This window comes from Artibeus jamaicensis, unplaced genomic scaffold, assembly GCF_021234435.1.
Source record: "Artibeus jamaicensis isolate MK-2021 breed Jamaican fruit bat unplaced genomic scaffold, CSHL_Jam_final scaffold_3307, whole genome shotgun sequence".
Classification (NCBI taxonomy): domain Eukaryota; kingdom Metazoa; phylum Chordata; class Mammalia; order Chiroptera; family Phyllostomidae; genus Artibeus; species Artibeus jamaicensis.
This window is the reverse complement of record NW_026522040.1, coordinates 9,082,425-9,103,992: the sequence shown is the minus strand read 5'-3', so window position 1 is coordinate 9,103,992 and position 21,568 is coordinate 9,082,425. Positions and strand designations below refer to the sequence as shown.

Sequence of the window (21,568 nt, the reverse complement as noted above, 5' to 3'; positions counted from 1 at the left end):
ACCTTTAAATTGTATTGTAGAATGAAGAGATATACGTGACAATATATATATTGTCCTGTATATTGAACTGAAAGCCAGGCCATATCTTGAACCAAAAGCCAGGCTAAGTTTGTGTGTGTGTGTGTATATGTGTATGTATATATATATATATATATATATATATATATTCTTGTAATGATACAAATAAATATGCTTGCATTTATTTTAAATAGCCTCAAATTTGTACTAATTTTTGGTTAAATATTGTTCTACATTTTGGGATGTGTGGTACTAATCAATGTGATTTAGCACTTAGATTTTTTTCTTAATTCCCAACATAAAAATATGTTTTGGTAACAACCAGAAGAAACTATTTACTTGCAATCTGCTCTTTCTGGCACCCTGTGTGCTGCATGGGATATAAGCATCATTGAATCATGGAAAATGTGATTTGAAGTTATGTAAGGAAACTAGTTACTGCATTGTTGTGTATAATCTGCAGTCGGAGGTGTCCTAATGTTCTGTCTATGTAGAAAAAATAAGTCTATTTGTATGACATTCTCCTAAACATTTTGAAATAGTCATGGCCATTACTCACCCTGAAAACATTCATGTTTTAATCTTAATCAAGTCCAGTATTTTAACATTTTCAATCATATTAAGAAAGTTAAACCATTTAGTTTTAGGACTAAGTTCCCAGGTTAATTGATTGCCTAGTAAATTAAATTATTGTAATTTGGGCATAAAACCTTAAAACTCTATAAACTCAATTTTAATTTAAAAAAGATGAATATGAAAATACCTCCATCTCACTAACTGTTTAGGTAGTTCTAGGCCCCACAGATTCCTCGGAGCCCTGGAATGAAGGATCATGGAGTCTAAGCAAAGCTCATTGGGAAAGCATTTCTTTGCGTTGTCAAATAGGATAGCTATCCCCCGAAAGAACTGCCCTAAATGTATAAGTAGGTAATTTTCTATAGTGGTAACATAAATCACAACTGGAAACAAAATAAGCCTGGCTAAAGCAACATTCCCTAAGAGAGCTAATTAACAGGCTTGCTTACATTGTGCCTTAAAATCCCTTTATTTCACCTTTTTCTTCTATATCTTCAGAAGCATGTGGTTTTAACTGAGTGTACAAATGAGACTTTTTTTTTTCCTGTTATTTCTTCCTTCTCTCTCTCTTTTTTTAAATTTGTTTTTTCCCTTCCAGAGTTGATTGCAACTGTCTGGTATGATGATTCTTTCCCAGTATACTATCTACTCCAATATCAAAAATAGTTCTATAACTATAATGGGACATCATGAAACCTTCAGAAAGATCAGCTTCAAATGACGACAAGGTGACGAGGAAAGAAAATGCTATACAGTGTATAACAATTGCAAACACACGAGATGGCTGTTAATAATCATCTCTACTTCCCACCATTCTAAGGAAGTGAAGATATGTTAGGGGGCAGGAGTGGCTAGAAACTACCTCTGGTTTGACCTGTTCTGAAAATCACTTCCATTGTTGTCTAGGTCATGTTGACACTCTTACTCCAGTTTGCTCAGGCTGTTCTTTTCTTACCTGGGCTATTACTTTAAAAGCGGAGTTTTATTTATTCTTTTCAGAACCATCTCTTTTACAAATCCTTTTAGAGTTATTCAACTTTGAAATTTTAACTTAAATATTTCAGCAACTGCTTTCTGATGACACTTTGCCTCTTCCGGTATTTTCTGCTAAATATATGAAAGCAATTATTTATATTTAGGAAGAACTCTCTTCTCTCTTTCTCCTACTCCTACAGCTCTGTCTTCCTCTTTAACTGCTGTAACATCTATATGATCTACACTCTCAGGGAAGTCCCTTTGTTTGCAATAACCCTTCCAGTGGGGTGCTGCATAGGCATGCACCAAATGGCTGAAGAAATTGAGGGAGTCATGTGCTAAATTTGAATGTATTCAGTGATTAAACAACTGCACTTTGAGAACATATTCTGGCCTGGTTTTATGCCAGGGGCCAAAAACGAAATTGTGAGCAACCCAAATAAAGTCTCTGCCCTCATGAATAATAGCCTTACAGAAATAGTCTACATTTATTGATTGCCTGTTATGTGCTACACAGGTCTCAAGACTAATATGTAAACTTACCATGTGGTCTATTATACAAATACCCCATAATGAGACTAGAGAAGGGTTTTTTATTTGTTGGTTTGTTTCTCTTTCATTTGAAGTTAATCATCTTCTTGCCCTTTCCTACATGATATGAACTCAAATCTGCTCTAGGTTGAGAATAGGGCTGAGTGCAGTCGAAGGTGATTGCTTTACTTTGGTTACTTTTTCTCGGTTTGTCTAGCAGAGCCAGCATTTGATTCATGCTCCTCCTAACTCCATCCTTCCATTTCTGCATTCCTAGGCTCTGCTGGCCTTCAAGATTCAGATGCAGCAAGGAAGGAATGGCATTGTAAAATTATTTAAATAATCAGATTAATCCCCATTTACTTTGTGTATTTTTGATAGAATTAAGGACAACTGGAATAGTTCCTTTTTGCATTTCTCTCTAAATATTTAGCAGTCTGTTTCAGAATAAGAGATGATGACAAAATTTTAAAAACAAGTGTCCATGGCCCATTATTTAAATCAGATACTATTTTTCAGAAAAATATGTAATGGGGGTCACTATAAGATGTATATATAACATTCCCAATATGCTACAGTCTAATTTAAATCATAAATAAGCATTTATATTAGTATATGGTTATTGTACAAGGCACTCCATTCACTTATTGGATGGGCACTTATTCAGTGCATAGTAACATAAAAGGACTTGGGTTAAGAGACATATCCATTCAGATATACTCGTACATCAGACACTGCTTACCCTCCATGAATTTATAAAAGATTCCATTTTACAATTAGAGGAGGAAATAAAGTGGTGGGACTGAGCAAGGGGATGAGTCAAAGACGACTCCCAGGTTTCTGACTTGAACTACTGCATAGAGGCTGCACGATGCACCCAGAGGGTGAGGAAGAAAGGCTGGCTGGGACATTCCCGGGTGTCGACATTGTTGAGTTTTATTTTCTTTTCCACTTTGAGGGTGTTGGAGTTTGTTTCCGTCTGACACTGCATCTGAAGCAGCGTGCTCATCAGAGCCTGGCAGGGCCATAACCCTTGTCTGACAAGCTTGGTTTTATGAGACCAATTATAGATGGTAAAATATGTGTTTAAGAGATTTTTTTTGTCATCACAAGAAAACCCCAACCATCCCTGATGATGCATTTTCTGACTATTATATTAGTTAAATTTTAATCTTGTCTTTTCAGCACAATTATGAGAGTGGTAGTCAATTTCCGTGCCTCAGAAGCCCACCCTTCCTTCACACTATTTTTCTACATGAAAAGAAAAAGTGCATTTAAATGATGACCTAGTAGAATGTAGGAGTAAGCACAGAGCTAATAAATGATGTCATTAAGATCTATTGAAATATGAATGATTCATCTTGATTTCAAATTCAGGGAAAAAAGGAATATGCAGAAATTAAAAACAATCTAATTTTAAAATGGCAAAGGACCTGAACAGTCATTTCTTTAAAGAGGACATACAGATGGCCAATAGACATATCTAAAAAAATGCTCAACATCACTAATCATCAGAGAGATGCAAATTAAAACCACAATCAGATACCATCTCACACCTGTCAGAATAGCCATCATCAATAAATCAACAAACAAGTGCTGGCAAGGATGTGGAGAAAGGGGGCCCTAGTACACTGTTGGTGGGAATGCAGCCAAACCATATGGGATTTCCTCAAAAAATTATAAAATGATACTTCCTTTTGACCCAGCAATTCTACTTCTGGGAATACATCCTGAGATTCCAGAAACACTGATCAGAAAGAATATATGAGCCCCCTGTTCATCATAGTGTTACTTACAATAGCCCAAGTGCCCATCAGTAGATGAGTGGGTAAAAAAGTTGAGGTGCATTTACACAATGGAATTCTACATGGCTGTAAGAATGGGATGGGTAGCCCTGGAGAATATTATGCCGAGCAAAACAAGCCAGTCAGAGAAAGACAAATACCATATGATCTCACTTATGTGTGGAACTTAATGAGCAAAACAAACTGATGAACAAAATAAAACCAGAAACATGGAAACATGGAAGACACTGACAGATCTCAGAAGGGAAGTAGGTGTGCGGCAGGGAAGGGGACTGGAAGAGATTAACCGAAGAACATGTATTCGCAACCCATGGACACAGAAACAGTGTGGCTAAGAGGGAGGGCAGGGACTGGGTGGAGGATGACGAAGGGGGGCAGGGGATATCTGTAATGTTGTCAACAAGTTTAAAAAGTTTTATCATTGAAGAGAGAGAGAGCTGTCTATCTTTGTGAATGTTACTAATGTCCCTTTATAACTTGATGCTACACACAGAGGTTTTCTGAATCATCTGTCAAAATTATTCAATTAATTTTACTTTTTATTCCTAGTTTCCTTGTAACTTCAATGAAACATATGTGGTTAGATAAGCTTTCTTCTGTAGACGTTACTCTAAAAAGCATAATTAAATACATTCCAGAAGAAATTTTGCTCTTCTGCTGTCTGCCATGCTATAAATTTGATGTCACTGATGTACAGTTATAGCATTCATAGTTCCCATCTGTGCTTTTTCATCTCAGATCTGACTCCTCACTATCTTCTCTTGCCCTTGAGCCTGATCCGCTCTTGCCCTTGATGCCGGCATCTTGCTGGTGCTGGCAGACATGAGGCAGCTTCGGCTGGGAGCCAGACTGAGCCTTACAAGAAAGTCTCAGGAAAAGCAGACTGACACAGGCTCAATAATTAGCACAATGCTGGACATGATGCTCAATAAGGATCTGCTGAATTAATGGATATGTGGGCTGCCTAGATGTTGCAAACACTTCAAGTTGACAATGGTGAGGTTAATCGGTTAAGCATTATAAGTGAGCATGGAGGACTGACCAGCTCTTTGGTCTTCCAAAGTCAATAAAACTTATTTAGAGTCTTCTTTCAGTGATATTAAAGTTTTATTCACTTTTAATATATGTGTCAGTAATTTTAGCAATGTGAGAAAGTAATCATTCTAAGACATGTTGTGTATTGTTATAAATAATGCTTTGACAGAGAATAGCAGGTAGCAAATGTGAAGTGTTAGGATGATGCATAAAGTGTGTTATAAAAAGCGCTTCAGTAGCAAAATCTTATCTACTTATAATTTGTCTTGATGTAGAGCTGCTCAAAATTCAGCAACTCCCAGACTAAAATATTCTGAAAATTTCTAGAATTAGTGTTTCTTTTTGACTTAGTCTTTCCCATGTTGTATCATATAATAAATACAAAATAAATTCCAATTAACATTATAATTTGTCTTACACTATGTTTCTCTAACTTGTTTTGATCCCACAAAGCTAAGAAATAAAAAGAAATTTTGTCTAGCCACATTCAGTCATCTCTCTACAGGCATGGATTTACCTCCCCCTATGAATATACACACTGAACTCGGGTTTTTAGAAGGATGTACAGTTCCTGCAGGCTCAGCAGCACCAGCAGCCTCCATCCCCTGGCACATGCATGAGTCCATTTCATCCTCAAACTCTTACTTTCCCTGTTACTGCTCCTCGGAGGCAGCTGCAACTGTAGAGTTTTTGTCCTGAGAGATAATGGTTCTTTTTCTTTTTCATTACCTTTAAAGAACTTGTTAGAATGATGCATGCTTTAACTACAATTATGCTATCCAATAGCCTGATGTAGGACCAGGATTTTATTTATACTAAAAATCAGGCACTGAAAGACTTATATGAATAGAAAAAAATCTTATTAGCATTGTGTCTATACCTCTCTACAACGCTGGAAGTCACAATATGAAAAATTGGAGTAGGCTGTAATTTATAAAGTATAAAGAAAGAGATAGAAAAAAAGGAGAAAGTTAGATGTCAGAACTCAGAAGACTTTGTTTAGCTAAATATTTATTGTCCACAAAAGCAAAATAAACTACTTGCGGCCTACTCCAGATAAAATAGAATATAGAAAAAAGGCAGGCCCAGGTTCAAACACAAATACCACTTAAGTATATGTTATTAATTGTCACATAATGCAGTATTTGTTTTGTCTTGATTAGGACAATTAACCATATCAAACTAACCCAATAAGTATTGAGAAACTTATTTTCCAACTCACGAATTATTTCCTAAGCTCAATTTACACATTTGATGCTAATAAATTCTTATCTGAATATGTCAAAATATAATGGTTTCTAGTTTTTAGGTTTAGAGCCCCAAACTATCTTACTTTCTTTTCTGCCCTATGCTTGGTCCTACATCAAATATTCATGGACCTCCATCGTCTGTGCCAGTCATGAAAGGGCACAGGTCTGGAACCCACAGGAGTTCTCTCTACTCAACAACTAGTTTGCTGAAGTACATTTCCATCCAGACATGGTTGCAGGCTACATCGATCTAGCAAGGGATGAATGTTCATACTAATGAGCTCTCCGTGCTCTTATTGAATACTTTTTCCTCTGAATTCGTTGGGATTTTTAAAGCCATGCATGACCTCACCTGGAATGTTAGAGACTAGGTAATGGAATTGCCCCCAGAATGCTTGAATGATTTCCTCATGACTTTAGATGTTGGAAGATGGAACAATCTTGAAGTCCTCCCTCTGAGAAAAGAACTTTCTCATATACACATTGAGCTGAAGGGCTATCCATTATATATAGGTTTGCTCTTACTTCACAAACCAACTTTTCTTTAGCATGCTGCCCAAACCTTGGAATTCATGGTTAACATTAGTTCTCTGCTTTTCTGTACATTGAACTGCATACATCCATTTCCATTCACACTGTCTTTCACAAGAGATGTTCTTTACTCACCGTGGTTTATGTGGAAAGGGTTAATAGTGACACATGAAAATTCTTCTGGGAGATTCCATTGATCCCTAGCTTCTAAAACATTATAAACTGCTTTGTATAATTGCCCATTGTTGTCTTTAATACCTTATCATCACCCTCCACAAGTGCAAAAGCAATAAAACTGGAGGTTGAGGAGAAATAGTAAGATGGTTTCAATTCATTTTTGTTGTTTTACTATAACACTTCCCTCTGTAACTAAAAACATCAAATGAGATCCAGAAATAGAGGCATTTGTCAGGAATTGAAATATCTCTGGGACAGCTCTCACCTGTGAGTCATGTTTGCCCTTTCTTCCTTCCTTCCTCTTTTAATCAACATTTGAAAAACAACAGTTATGTTAGTAGAGAAGAGAGCTGGGAAGAGAGACTCAGAAAGTGATGTGAGCTCTGACCATCTCCAGTCTTGGTGAGGACATATGGAAGTCTCTTCCTGGGAGATCAGCCTCAGTCAACACACATCAAAGCAAAGTGACCCTAAATAATATAGTGTGTGTATGTGTGTGTATTTCTAAATAAGAATAACACAGATTGAATCATCTTGAAAGAATATAAGTGAACCAAAAAGAAAGGTGAGAAAGCATCTTGAAGAAAAAACTAAATCCCAGGAAAGGGTTGACAAATACTTTTCTTGCACTTACCTTTTCTGCTGACTGGGCTGTACCAAAAAAGATGGGAATGAAGGCTAACCAAATGATGCAGGTGGTATACATGGTAAATCCGATAGGTTTGGCTTCATTGAAAGTCTCTGGAACGCCTCTCGTTTTAATGGCATAAACAGTGCAAGTGACCATCAAGAGGATACTGTACCCCAGTGAGCAAATGAGTGAGAGGTCAGAAATGTCACACTTGAGCACTCCCCTGGCGTTCTCTGGGTCCAGAGTCCGCTGTTCTCCATAGTCAATGATGATGTGTGGAGGGTCCACAGCAAACCAGACACACACTCCCAAGAGCTGGATGGAGATGAGACTGAATGTGATCACCAGCTGGGATGCTGGACTAATAAACTTGGGTGCCGTGACGGATTTCTTCCCCTGCTCAAATATTCGGTGGATTCGGTTTGTTTTGGTAAGAAGGGCTGCATAGCTGAAACACATGCCCAGTCCTAGGAAGATCCGTCGGAAGGAACATATGATTGTATCTGGTGCTGCGATCATTAAAAAGGTGATTGAATAACAGAGGAAAATCCCTGTTAGGAGCACGTAACTAAGTTCGCGTCCTGAAGCCCTCACAATAGGAGTATCATTATAGCGGACAAAGGTCACGATCACAAAGGTGGTGGCGATGATTCCCAGTATTGCAACAAACACAGGCACCACAGCCCAGGGAGAATGCCACTCGAGTTTGATGATGGGGATAAGCTGGCAGCCTGTGCGGTTGACGTTTGGTCTCTGGTCCAAAGGGCAAAGTTCGCAGGAGAGCTCATCCACCTGGTAGTTGTAACCTTCACAGCGCTCACAGTGCCAGCAGCAAGGGACTCCTTTCACCGTTTTCTTCCTCTCCCCGGGCTTACATGGCAGGCTGCAGACAGACGCTGGCTGGATGTGTTCTCCCTTAGCCCACTGCATGTCTTCCACCTGTGGGTAGAAAAAATTAATGAGCCTTCCATTTTCCCCCCATTTATAATATCTTAATCCTAGCTACAGGTTTGTAATAAATCACCGAATGTTGACAGTACAAAAACAGTTCACCATAGTAAGAGCCCAGTGTCTTTCCCTGATATTGACTTTATGAAAGTGTTAAATGATTGGGTCCAATAAATCATTCACATCATCAACTTGATGAGTGTCATTAGTTTCCATTTACCTTTTCCATGTTGACTAATATGACATTCATGGAAAGATTTATTGGCCCAAACAGAGTTAAAGCTCGAAAAAAGAAAAAGTCCCATGGAAAGATGTTTTAGGGCTAATCACAGGTATAAATTCCAGAATCCCTCAAACATTGGCTTAGGAGATATATATATATATACACACACACACACACACATACACTACCATACTGTCTTTATACTATTTTTGCAGAAATGCAAACCACAGTGTCAATTTTGAAAGGAAATGGCAAAACTAGCTACTCTGATACTTCTCGTGTGTTTATAGTGATAACTATATTAATGTTTTTGCCCCTGTTTAAGCTTGAAATATATATATTTCTCAGTCTTGCATTTCCACACTGAAAACACCATGCTGCATGAGATAGCTGGATGGTAATGTTTTCCACTGAACAAGAGTAGTTGTATAGGCGGCAGAAAGAAGTGAAACTGATACAAATGAGATCGTTCTCCATTTGTGCTTAGTATCTGCCTCAGGGCCTCTTTTGGATTAAATCACTAAATACCTCTATTAAATTAAAATGCTACTCAGTGACTTCTTACCTTTAATTTGTTTACTAAAATTTCTGGATGCAATTCTAATGTTTGTGGGGTGGAAGGGAGGAGTTTCCCATACCACCAAGCAATTCTTGGACCCCAGCCTCATGTCCTACTAGTCAGCTCAATTCCAACATTATCTACCTGGAAATAGCATCAGATTCCACAAGTTAAGTGCTCAGTCCTATAGGATTATATCCCTTCAATTTTAGGGAACAATTTTAAGTCCAGTCAGTCACCTGTATTTCTGACCAACCTACTATAAATTAGAGTTTCCAACAACCCCTACTGTGTGTTCAAGTCATTCACAGAACTCAGAGAAGTATTTTACTTATGAGGTCACTGGTTTATTATAAAAGGATATAACCCAGGAACAGCCAGACAGAAGCAATGAAGAAGGCAAGGTATGTGGAAAGTACAAGTAACTTCCATACTCTCTGAGTATACCACTCTCCCCAAATCCGCACCTCTTCACCAACCCAGGAGCTCTCCTAACCCATCTTTCTTGGTGTTGATGGGGGCTTCATTACATATTGATTAATGATTCATTAAATCACTAGCCATTGGAGAGTGATTCAACCTTGAGCCCCTGTGCCCCTCCTGGGGAGAGGACAAAGGTCTGGGATAGGATTATGAATTCCAATCCTCTAATCACACGGTTGGACACCCTGGAAACCAGCTCTCATCCTTAGTTACCTAAGGACTTTCCAAAGTCACCTTATTAACATAACAAAAGACACAATGAATGCTCTAATCACAGAAAATTCCAAGTGTTTTAGGAGCTCTGTGCCAGGAACGGGATTGATGACAAAGTATATATTTCTTATTAAAAACCATAATATCACATTTACTTTATCAGATACATAGTAATTTCGTCAGACTGCTAATAGGAGAAAACTGGAAATTATGGATCATAGGAGATAAGGAAAGAAGCTGCTAGAAAAGGTAAACTCTATGATAGGAGTGGTTTTTTTCACTGATGTGAACAAACAGGTACTGACACATAACTTGCCCCAAAGATCTGTTGAATCTGTGATCGGGAGGCTGCCCCAGCACAGCCCTGAGGACTCAGGAGCCAACCTGAAAGTACTGCGATCTGGAAATAGAGGGTTGCATGAAGATGCACAGAAATGGGGAGCTAAAAGATTTTTTAAAAACCAAAACAATAACAACAACAAAATAGCTTCTTTTCTCAAGACCAGCTCTATCAACCACCCCAAAGAGGAATTACCATATTCTGTGGTAGTCTGGCTCCAAGATGACCCCAGTAACCTCATCTCTCAGAATTCCTGCACTCATGTAGTCCTCTCCCACCTTCCGTTAGGGCTGACTAGTGTAAACAACAATATATTCCAGAAGTGCTCGTATGTGACTTCCGAGGCTAAGTCATAAAAGAAATTTTGGCTTCTGACTTGCTGTCTTGGATCTCTCACTCCATGAGAACTTTCGAGTATCCCTATGGAAAGGAACTGAGGCCTCCTGCTGACAGCCAGCACCCACTGACCATGCGAAGGAGGAAGCCACCTGCAAAGTGAATGTCTGAGTCCATTCAAGCCTTGAGATAATTGCCCAGCTGATACCTTAACTACAAGCTCCTGAGAGACCCTGAGCCAGAGTAACCCAGCTAATCTGTTCCTGAATTTCTGATCTACAGAAACTGCGTCTGATTTTTTTTAAGTTCATTGTTTTAAACTGCTAAATTTGGGGGTTGTTATGCAGCAATAGAAAATAAATAGAGTTCAAATTAAGCTTACCTACTCTGTGACCACCACCAGTATAGGAAGGTAGTGAGAATCTATCCAGAAGGCACATCCAGTGTCAGCTGTCATACACCTGAATAATGTTCCAAAGTGTCCACTGTCAGCACTATCCTGTTGTCACTCTTGAGATTGCCTCTCTTTGGGAACTATGCGACTGGGATTGTTCTCATGAATAGATATACCTACTACTCAAAAATGCTTTCCTTTCTTGAATGTGAAGTCAATGGTTAAGGGCAGAGAATTATAGTCCCCAAGCTCAATACTTGCAGAGGGCTGTCAGACCTCCCCTTTGTGGAGTAGTGAATTCATTCATGTTTAATTTCAAACATCCTCCCTTGAGAAAGTAGACGCTACTTCATGTGTCTTATGGGAGCTCAAGACCATTATATCTACCCTGTATGTTACCACAGAGGAAAAGCAATCTGTCATAACCCTAATTTTCCATTAGGTTTTAATGATTTAGAAAGTTATTATATTTTCTTATAGGATCCCAGTAGGAAAGAAAAAAAGTTAAATGGGAAGCATATAGTGGCTTCTCTAAAAAATACTGAGAAAAATGAAAAGCTCCAGTGAGTAGCTAAATTATTGATTTTACACCATAATGGACTCATATAAGATAATAAAATACTTTTTTGAAGGTTATGTTTCCAAGCTAATTATTGTAAAACCAAAATTGCATTTTGTTTGGGGCTTCTCTAGATTTATGATGTTACTGTAAAAAAGGCAACTAAAAATACGTCAGAAACGTTAAACTTCAAGATTGGTAAAGATCTTAAAGGTGAGCTGGTCTAACCACATTTTAATTCCTATACACTTTATTTTCAAGTTAACTTGTTAACAAATAAATATACTTATACTAGATAAGCCCTATCACATAGAATATTTATCATTATTAGCTAAATGTTAAGTTTTCCTTTACCAGTTTTCTGTGTACTAAGCTAAAGAAAAATAATTTTTATAAGTAAAAAATAAAATGATAAGATAATGGAAAATATCACAATTTTGAAATAGTTGTCAATTTTCTTTAAGTAAAATACAGTGTGTTCAAGTAATACATGTGGCTTTTTTAATATAATGAAGACACTAAGTATATTTTAGTAAAAATATTAAGTATATATTTTTAAATATATATAACTCCATTTTCACCAAGGAATCTATTTATCTATATACTATATTTTGATGTCAAATATTGATAACCAATCAATATCCATTGCAAAAAAGGGAATTAGCACATATTTGAATCAGGATCTTGTAAATACATTAATATTTGAGACAAATTATTTTATATATGTTGTTAAATGTTGATTAAAAATAATATTGCTTGAGAGTAAATTAAACTAATTTTCATAACTGTTGCAAAGCATAAACAAGGATCATCCAATGATTCTGCACTGCTATGTATAAATTATACCATCTTTCATAATGAGTACAAAGAAAAGCCTTATCCATGCAATTAAAAATATTTTATTATGGAAAATTTTAAACATGTAAACATGTAGAGAAAATAATACAGTGAACCCACATATATCCATCATCCATGTCAATGTTTGTCAATGCATTACTAATCTTGTTTCATCTGTTTTAGTATTATTTTGAAGAAAGTTACAGACATCATATAATTTATATGTACATGGATCAGTTTGTATCTCTAAAAGTACTTACAATTTTAACAATACTTTCATAATATCGAGAAATATTTAAAATGTGTCATCCTAGTTTTTGACATTATTCTGATTAGGATGTTTTCTATCTAAAATACATAGCCCAAGAAATGGATGATAGTTCTAGAGATAGATCTTACAGGGAGAAAACCATAGCCCACTCCTATCTTGATAGTGATCACCAACAGCGATTCATTCTGTAAGCTGTCAAATTGTTATTATTATAACCACAAAACAAAAAATTTCTGAGTGTGCTTACATTTTTTAATCCTTTCCAGACCAATCAACATAGAGAATGCTTCCTAAAGTCTTTAAGTAGATGTTATTTTATAGAACAATTATCTTCTGTGTAGTTTTAATAATGCCTGAAAAACAGTGCTACAAGGATATTTTCCAATGAAAAGACCCATTATAATAACTCATTTCCAGTATTCATTTTAAAATTCTCACTCAATGAAATACCTCTATTACAGTGTTTTTTTCACATATTAATGTGATTCATTAATATGATTACTAACATGTGAGAGAACTTTAAATGGAATACAGATAATTGATACCTAGCCATATCATTCTTAATTAGTTCTTATCTCACTCTATAAGTAAGCATATTATTTATTAATAACCATTTTGGTGACTAGTTTGCCACCCCAGTATTCAAAACTCAAGTCTCCATCTGACCTTTGTGATGGCAGATTATATGCAAACATTTACAGTGAAACTGGGTATTTTCATAAAGCTTTACTTATTAATTTCAGTATAATCAATAGACGTAACAAATGCACTTAATTAGTTTGAATACTTAAAATCTTGAAGTTTGGCATTATATTTTGCGAATCATATGATTCATATGGGAATGAGTATATATTGCCCAGTTAATTTGATAATGTAACTGGAAATAAGGTTTCTTGATATGTATATCGCTTCCTTAATATTCATCCAATTTATTTGTGCCATACACAGCTTTATACTTCTGTTTGAAGTGGAAAGCAGGTTTAATTTTTATGTTAAGAAATTTTTACTTTCATTGTGGTTCAGTAAGAGTTGTCCTCCCTTTTCCCCATTGCTCTCCCTTGCCCCACGGCAGCTACTCCCACAGTCAATCCCCTCCTATTGTCCGTACCTATTAGTCCTTTATTCATGTTCCTTGACTTGCCCCTTCCCCTTCTTTCCTCTGTAATCCCTCTCACCCCCACCCCTCTATTCACTGTCAGTTTTTTCTTTACATCCATGTCTCTGATTCTATTTTGCTCACTTGTTTGTTTTGTTGATTAGATTCCACTCATAAATGACATCATATGGTATTTGTCTTTCACTGCCTGACTTATTTCACTTAAATCTAATATATATGAGATGATCCTCAAATTGAAACTCTGGTTTTATGTGATATCACAGATCTACATAACCTTTAAAACTACAAACACTTCTATTTGAAAAGATAATTTTAAATGAAATTAAGAAAATCTTATTTATAATAACTCAAAAACTAAAACACTTAGGAATAAACTTAACACATGAAATACAAGGTTTTTTTTCACTAAAAACTGAAAATATCATTTTAAAAAATGAAAAGCCTAAATAAATGAAAAATAAATACCATGTTCATGCATCAGAAAATTTAATATTGCTAAAATGGAAATATTCCCTAAATTGATTGACAGAGTTAACATATCTCTATGAAAATTCCATATGCTTTCTTTACAGAAATTGACACACTGATCCTAAAATTTATACAAAAATGAAGGGACTCAGAATAGACTTGAAAGTAAGAACAAGAATGAAGAATTCACAATTTCTGATTTTATTTTTTAATTAAAAAAAAATTTATTTATTGCCCTGGCTGGTGTAGCTCAGCGCATTGAGCACAGGCCTGCAATCCAGAGGATCACAGTTCGATTCCCAGTCAGGGCACATGCCTGGGTTGCAGGCCAGGTCCCAGCAGGGGACACACAAGAGGCAACCTTACACTGATATTTTTCTCCCTCTCTCCTTTCCTTCCCCTCTAAAGATAAATAAATAAAATCTTTAAATTTTTTTATTTATTTCTTTTTAGAGAGAGGGAGAGAAACATCAATGTGTGGTTACCTCTCACATGACCCCAACTGGGGACCTGGCCCATAACCCAGGCATGTGCCCTGACTGGGAATCGAACCAGTGACCCTTTGGTTCACAGGTCCATGCTCAATTCACTGAGCTCTTCCAGCCAGGGCACAGTTTCTGATTTTAAAACATAGTAAAAATATACTGTATTCATAAAAGAATACTACTGGCATTAAGATAGACAAAGCAATGAAATAAAATTGTGAACCTTACATGTATAGTCAATTGATTTTTGATAAAGATGCCAAGTAAATTCAACGAAGATAGAATAATCTATTCAACAAATGGTGCCAGGGCAAGACATGACTCCAAAAGCATAAGTAACAAAATTAAAATTAAAAAATTAAATTTCATCAATTATTAAATACTTTTTAAAAAAGATTTTATTAATTTTTTTAGAGGGGAAGAGGAAAAGAAAGAGAGGGAGACAAACATCCATGTGTGGTTGCCTCTCACATGCCCCCAACTGTGCATCTAGCCTACAGCCCAGATCTGGGAATCGAACCAGTGACCCTTAGGTTTGCTCTGACTGGGAATCGAACCAGCAACCCTTTGGTTTGCAAGCCCACACTCAATCCACTGAGCTACACCGGCCAGGACAATATTAAATACTTTTGTTTTCCAACAGATGTCATTAAGAAAGTGAAAAAACGCACTGAATGGACAAATATATTTTTAAATCATATATCTGATTAAGAGACTTGTATCCAGGATTCATTTTTCAAATTAAATTAAATTAGAATTAAACAGTTAAAAGAAAAATACTCCAATTACAGTAAGCAAAAGAATTCAAGAAAAATTTCTCCAAAGAAGGTGTATGAATGGCCAACATGCATATGAGTAAATTTAACCATGGATATAAAAGACCTGGTCTTGAAAAATTATAAAGCACTGAAGAAAGAAATCAAAGAATCTACAAACAAGTGAAGGCATATATTGTGTTCATAGATGCAAAGAATTACCATCAGTAAAAGGCCCATTCTACAAAGTAATCTATAGGTTCAGTGCAATTCCTATCGATATAACAATGGTGTAACTCACAAAACTGGAAAATATTCTAAAAGTTTGTATGGAACCACAAAAGAATCCAAATAGCCACAACAATCTTGAGAAAGAAGAACAAAGCTGGAGTAATAATGCTGCCTGATGTCAAACTATATGTTAAGGCCATAGTAATCAAAATAGCATGGTATTGCCAGAAAAACAGAAATATCAATAAATGGAACAGAATAGAGAACCCAGAAATAAACCCACACCTTCATGTTTAATTAATATATGACAACGGAAGCAAAAACATACAATAGGGTAAAGACTGTCTATTCGATAAATGCTATTGGGAAAACTGGACAGATACATGCAAAAAAAAGGTGAAACTAAACCTTTCTACTCCATATACAAGAATAAACTCAAAAGGAATTAAAACAAATATTAGACTCAAAACCACAAAAATCCTACAAAAAACATAGGCAATAAATTATTGCATATTTATTATGGCAATAATTTTTATCTTATGTCCTCAGGATAGGGAAACAAAAAAATATACACAAATGAGACTATATCAAACTAAAAAGGTTTTTACACAGCCAGGGAAATCATCACCAAAATGAAAAGATAACCCAATGAATGGAAGAACATATTTGCTGATATATCAACTAGTGGATTAATATCCAAAATTTATTTATTTATTTATTTTTATTTTTTATTTTATTTATTTATCTTTAGAGGGGAAGGGAAGGAGAGAGGGAGAGAAACATCAATGTATGGTTGCCTTTCGTGCATCCCCTGCTGGGAACTGGCCTGCAGGGAACCTGCCTGCAACCCTGGCATGTGCCCTGACTGGGAATCGAACCGCGATTGTCTGGTTCGCAGGCCCGCGCTCAATCCACTGAGCTACACCAGCCAGGGCCCAAAATTTATTTTTAAAAAACTTATAAAACTCAACACATACAAAAAATCAATCCAAGTAAGAATGGACAAAAGTCCTCAATAGACACTTCTCCAAAGAGGACATACAGACGGCCAATAGATATATGAAAAGATGCTTAACATCATTAATCATCAAAGAAATGCAAATTAAAACCACAATCAGATATCACTGTACATCTGTTAGAATGGCTATCACGAATAAATCAACAAACAAGTGTTGGGGAGGATGTGGTAAAAAGGGAACCCTCATGCACTATTGGTGGAAATGAAGACTGGTGCAGCCACTGTGGAAAGTATGAAGTTACCTCAATGGAACTGCCTTATTAACCAGTGATTTCCCATCTGAGAATATATCTGAAGAAACCTAAAACATGAATTTGATTGAATCTACCCACCCATATGTTCATTGTAGTGTTATTTACAATAGCCAATATTTGGAATCAGCCCATGTGTCTGCCCATCAGTAGATGAAGATAAAAAGATGTGGTACATTTACAACAATGAATTATCACTCAGCCTTAAAAAATGAAATCCTAATTCTTGCAGCAGCAAGGATGGACCTATAAACCATTACGCTAAGTGAAATAAGCCAGTCAAAAGCCAAGTACCATATGATTTTACTTACATGTAGAATCTAGTGAAAAAAATGAATGAACAATCAAAATAGAGACAGACTCAGAGAGCAGGCTGACAGCTATCATGGGGGGAGGTGATGGGATGCTAGGAGTGGGGGCTGGTATTGAGCAAAAAAAACAATAAAGGGAAAAATTTCATGGACAGGGACAACAGTGTTGTGATTATAGGGGGAGAGTGGAGCAGGGGATGGGCAGGAGGGTCTGGGGAATAAATGGTGATGGACGGGGAGACTGGACTTGGGGTGGTGAACAAGAATAGTGCACGGATGATGTATTATGGAATTGTGCACCTGAAACCTGTATAATTTTGTTAACCAGGGTCATTCCAATAAATTCAGTAAAAAAAGTAAGCCAACATTGCAATTAGTGTCATACAGAAATTTTAAAAACTGAGCACACTGCATACTTGTTCTGTACTTAGGACAAGTATATATTATAAAATAAGAAATAATAAAAATAAATGAAGTTATTAGTCAACTCTAGAAATGAAGCAAATATATAACATAAACTAAGAAAAATAGAGGAAAGAATTAGTAATAATAAAGACATACATTAAATATTAAGAAGACAGAATAGTGGTGAGTTAGTTAGAAACATTGTTCAAGAATAGTTTTTATGGGATAGACAATACAATTTACAGATAGCTGACAAGTCTAAATTGTGGGGAAGGAGGAAGAAAGGACTCAAAGACACAGCCTTAATTCTGAAATTATAGATGTAACCATAGATACAAAAAGGGGATGGCAATTAGAAAAACTACATTTAATATAAAATATAATATATACCTATATGATCCCATAATATAATATAATGCAGTGTGATGTAATATAATATATAATAATGCCTTATAAACATATCCTGATATCTCAAACCTTGAAAATACTTTGTGTCACAGCTACTATATTCTTCAGCTACTATATTCCCTCTGTTCTTTCTCTCTCTGCCCCCCGCACCATCATCCTCACGCAAACTAGTTTTTCCAGTGTACTCATCTTAGACATTCTACAAGAAAAATCATCAGTATTAAAATCCATGGCCTCTCCTCAATTCATCTTTTTTTTTTTTTAAACACTCCTTTCTTAACATCTGGAAGCACTATGACTATTGTTTCTCTCCTGCTGTCATGAATGACAGTAGGTATTCTTTTTTGGTTCTCTGGACTCTGTCCTTAATGTTTCCTAACCTAACTTTATCTATCAGACATCCCTCCTACTCCCTGGCTTCAAATGTCATTGCTCCACTTCAATCCTGATTTTGTTTCTTGACAACTAGTACAACATTTCCAATAAACTGCTGACCAAACACTGACAGATAAAGCCAAAGTTTGAGCAATAAAGCTCATCATGTCTAAAAAATGTATGCACTACTGGCTAAGGAGTTTTCTTCTTGATTAATTTAATTCTGCTCAGTTGGATTTCATACCCAGTCTCAACCACTATATATTTTTTTCTTTGATCAATCCATTGTTCTGTATTTGTATGGCTCTACTAAAGTTATTCAGCATAATGCCATTTCTTGACCACCATAATGGGCTTGCTACTGGTTTTCCTCTCTTTTGAAGCCATCTGACACATATAAATCAGAACTAGATAAAATATTATAAATGTATTTTAATGCTTCCTTTCCTGATAGAAAATTACAATGACTTTTTACTGATACAAAGCAAAAAATAAAATTGGTAACCTGACTTTAAGCCCTCAAACCCTTGACCTCAATTTGCCTCTTGAGTAGTGCATAAAATGTCCATTCAGGAATTATATACCACACTCAATTTTGTTTTTTCATTGCTTTTTAGAGACAAACAAAAGGAGAGAGAGAAACATTGATGCAAGACAGAATATCGATTGGTTGTCTCCTGTAAGTACCCGTACCGGTGATTGAACACACTTGGACTGGAGATTGTATGTGCCCAGACCAGAGTCATATACATCTGAACTAGGGACCAAAGCCACAACCTAGGTATGCGCCTGACTGGGAATTGGACCCACAACCTTTGGTTACTAAATGACATTCCAACCAACCGAGTCAGACTATCCAGGGCCACACTCAATTTTTGTATTCATCTTTGTAAAATATATTTTTTAGCTTTCTTTTTCTATTTACTCCCATTTTGCTTCTGTCTACAATACCACATTTTCTTTTTTGGCTATAAAATATTAGCATTCATTTACTCATTTAAGGAGCTTGGATGTTGCCATTATATCCTTACATCAAGTAAATAACTGAACAGATCGAGAAATGATGTTTCAAAGACCCAATCAGAGTTGAAGACACAAGGCATACTACTGCTCCCAATATTGGACAATAGCAGGAGTCTCTGCTACTGTAAGCAGAGACACCCCAGCAGGAATGACCTAGGGGACCAGAGTAGGAGTTGGAAAACCTGAGCTGTAATTGCTGGAGGCTCAGCATGGGTAATGCTGAGTTAAAACTCCAGTAGGACTTGGCCATAGGAGATTCCATAATTTTGTAAGGTTTATTTCTAGAATCCCAACTTGGCTCTCATAGTAAATGGAAGAGAAAAATCTTATGTTTCCTGCAGGGAGAAAGGGAAAGGAACCATTTTTGAAATATGCCAGATCACTCTGCTCCTTTCAGAAGGGAAAATAGTTACCCTGCTGAGGTATTATCAGACCTTAACTGACCTAAGGAAGAAGGATACCCAACTGCAGCCCACACTAGCGATTTTGTCCCACTGAAGGGGAAAGAAAAAACTGAGAAACAGTTACAAATTTCATAGTCCAGAGGCATCAGCTCATTAGAAGGCTGACATCTAACACCGAACTATACAACATTTCTCCACCTCCAACACTTTACCACCCCAATATTAAAGGCCTATTCACAGCAGTCCCTTTAACCCAACACAGTCCAGTTATCAGGAAAAAATTACCAGGCCTACCAAAAGTAAACACACACACACACACACACACACACAACTTGAAAAGACAGAGCAAGCATCAGAACCAGGCATGGCAGGGATGTTGAAATTATCAGGCTGAGAATTTAAAACAATCTGATTAGTATGGTAAGGGTGATCTAGTGATTATAGAAGACAGCATGCAACAACAGATGGGCAATGTAAGCAGAGAGATGGAAATCTTAAGAAGGAACTGAAACATGCTAGAGATAAAAAACATTATAACAGAAATAAAGATACTTTTGATGGACTCAAAGGCTGACATGACCGAGGAAAAAATTACTGAGTTCAAGGAATCATTATGCATATGAAAAGCAAAGAGAACAAATACCAAGGAAACATAACAGAATATCCAAGGACGCAACTATAAAAAGTGTAACACATGCATACAAAAATAGTTTAAGGGACGTCTGGGACAACGTAAAGCATAGTAACATTCACATCATAGGAGTTCCTGAAGGAAAAGAGAGAGATCAAGGAATTAAAAGCCTGTTTGAAGAAATATGACTGAAAACTTTCCTAATCTAGTGAAGGAAATAAGCATACAAGTCCAGAAAGCAGAGTTCAAAACAAGATTAAGCCAAAGAGTCACATATGAAGATACATATTTAAAATGCCAAATGTTAAAAACAAAGAGAAAATCTTAAAAGCAGCAAGAGAAAAGCAATTAGTTCCCTACAAGGGAGCTTCGATAAGACTGTCAGCTGATTTCTCAACAGAAACTTTGCTGGCCAAAAAGGACTGTCATGAAATATTCAAAATGATGAAAAGCAAGGACTTACAACTAAGATTACTCTACCCAGTAATGCTATCATTTAAAATCAAAGGAGAGATAAAAAGGTTCCCCAACAGGAAAAAGGTAAAGTAGTTCATCATCATTAGTGCAGTGTTACAAGAAATGGCAAAATGTCTATTTTAAGAAAAAAAAAAAAAAGAAAAGATTTAAATATATAAATAATAAAGTGGCAAATAAATACAGGTATATCAACAATTACTTTAAATGAAATGGATTAAATGCTCCAATCAAAAGACAGGGTGGCTGAATGGATAAGAAAACAAATCCCTACATATGCTGTGTACAAGAGACCCACTTCAGATAAAAATACACACACTGCCTGACCATAAAGAGATGGAAGAACATATTTAATGCAAATGCAAAGGGAAAAAGCTGGGGCACACTGAATAATTTACGGACTTCACAGGTGTTGCAGCATATCTCTAGTAGTAACCAAAGGTTTACTATTTTTCTAGAAGCACTTATTTTAAAAGCTACTGAAGAGTTGTTTGGTTTTTCTAAATAATTTATGCTTTTT

General features: G+C 36.2%; 1 protein-coding gene across 6 annotated transcripts in view; it reads right to left on the bottom strand.

The window, feature by feature from the left end:
- Window positions 1–21,568, bottom strand: part of GRM8 (glutamate metabotropic receptor 8) — an 826,045-nt gene that overhangs the window by 84,708 nt on the left and 719,769 nt on the right. For all 6 annotated transcript variants that reach the window (XM_053657130.1, XM_053657129.1, XM_053657131.1 and 3 more), the window contains one exon: window positions 7,533–8,468. In XM_053657130.1, coding sequence (XP_053513105.1) covers window positions 7,533–8,468 — 936 coding nt within the window. The remainder of the gene's footprint in view (window positions 1–7,532; window positions 8,469–21,568) is intronic.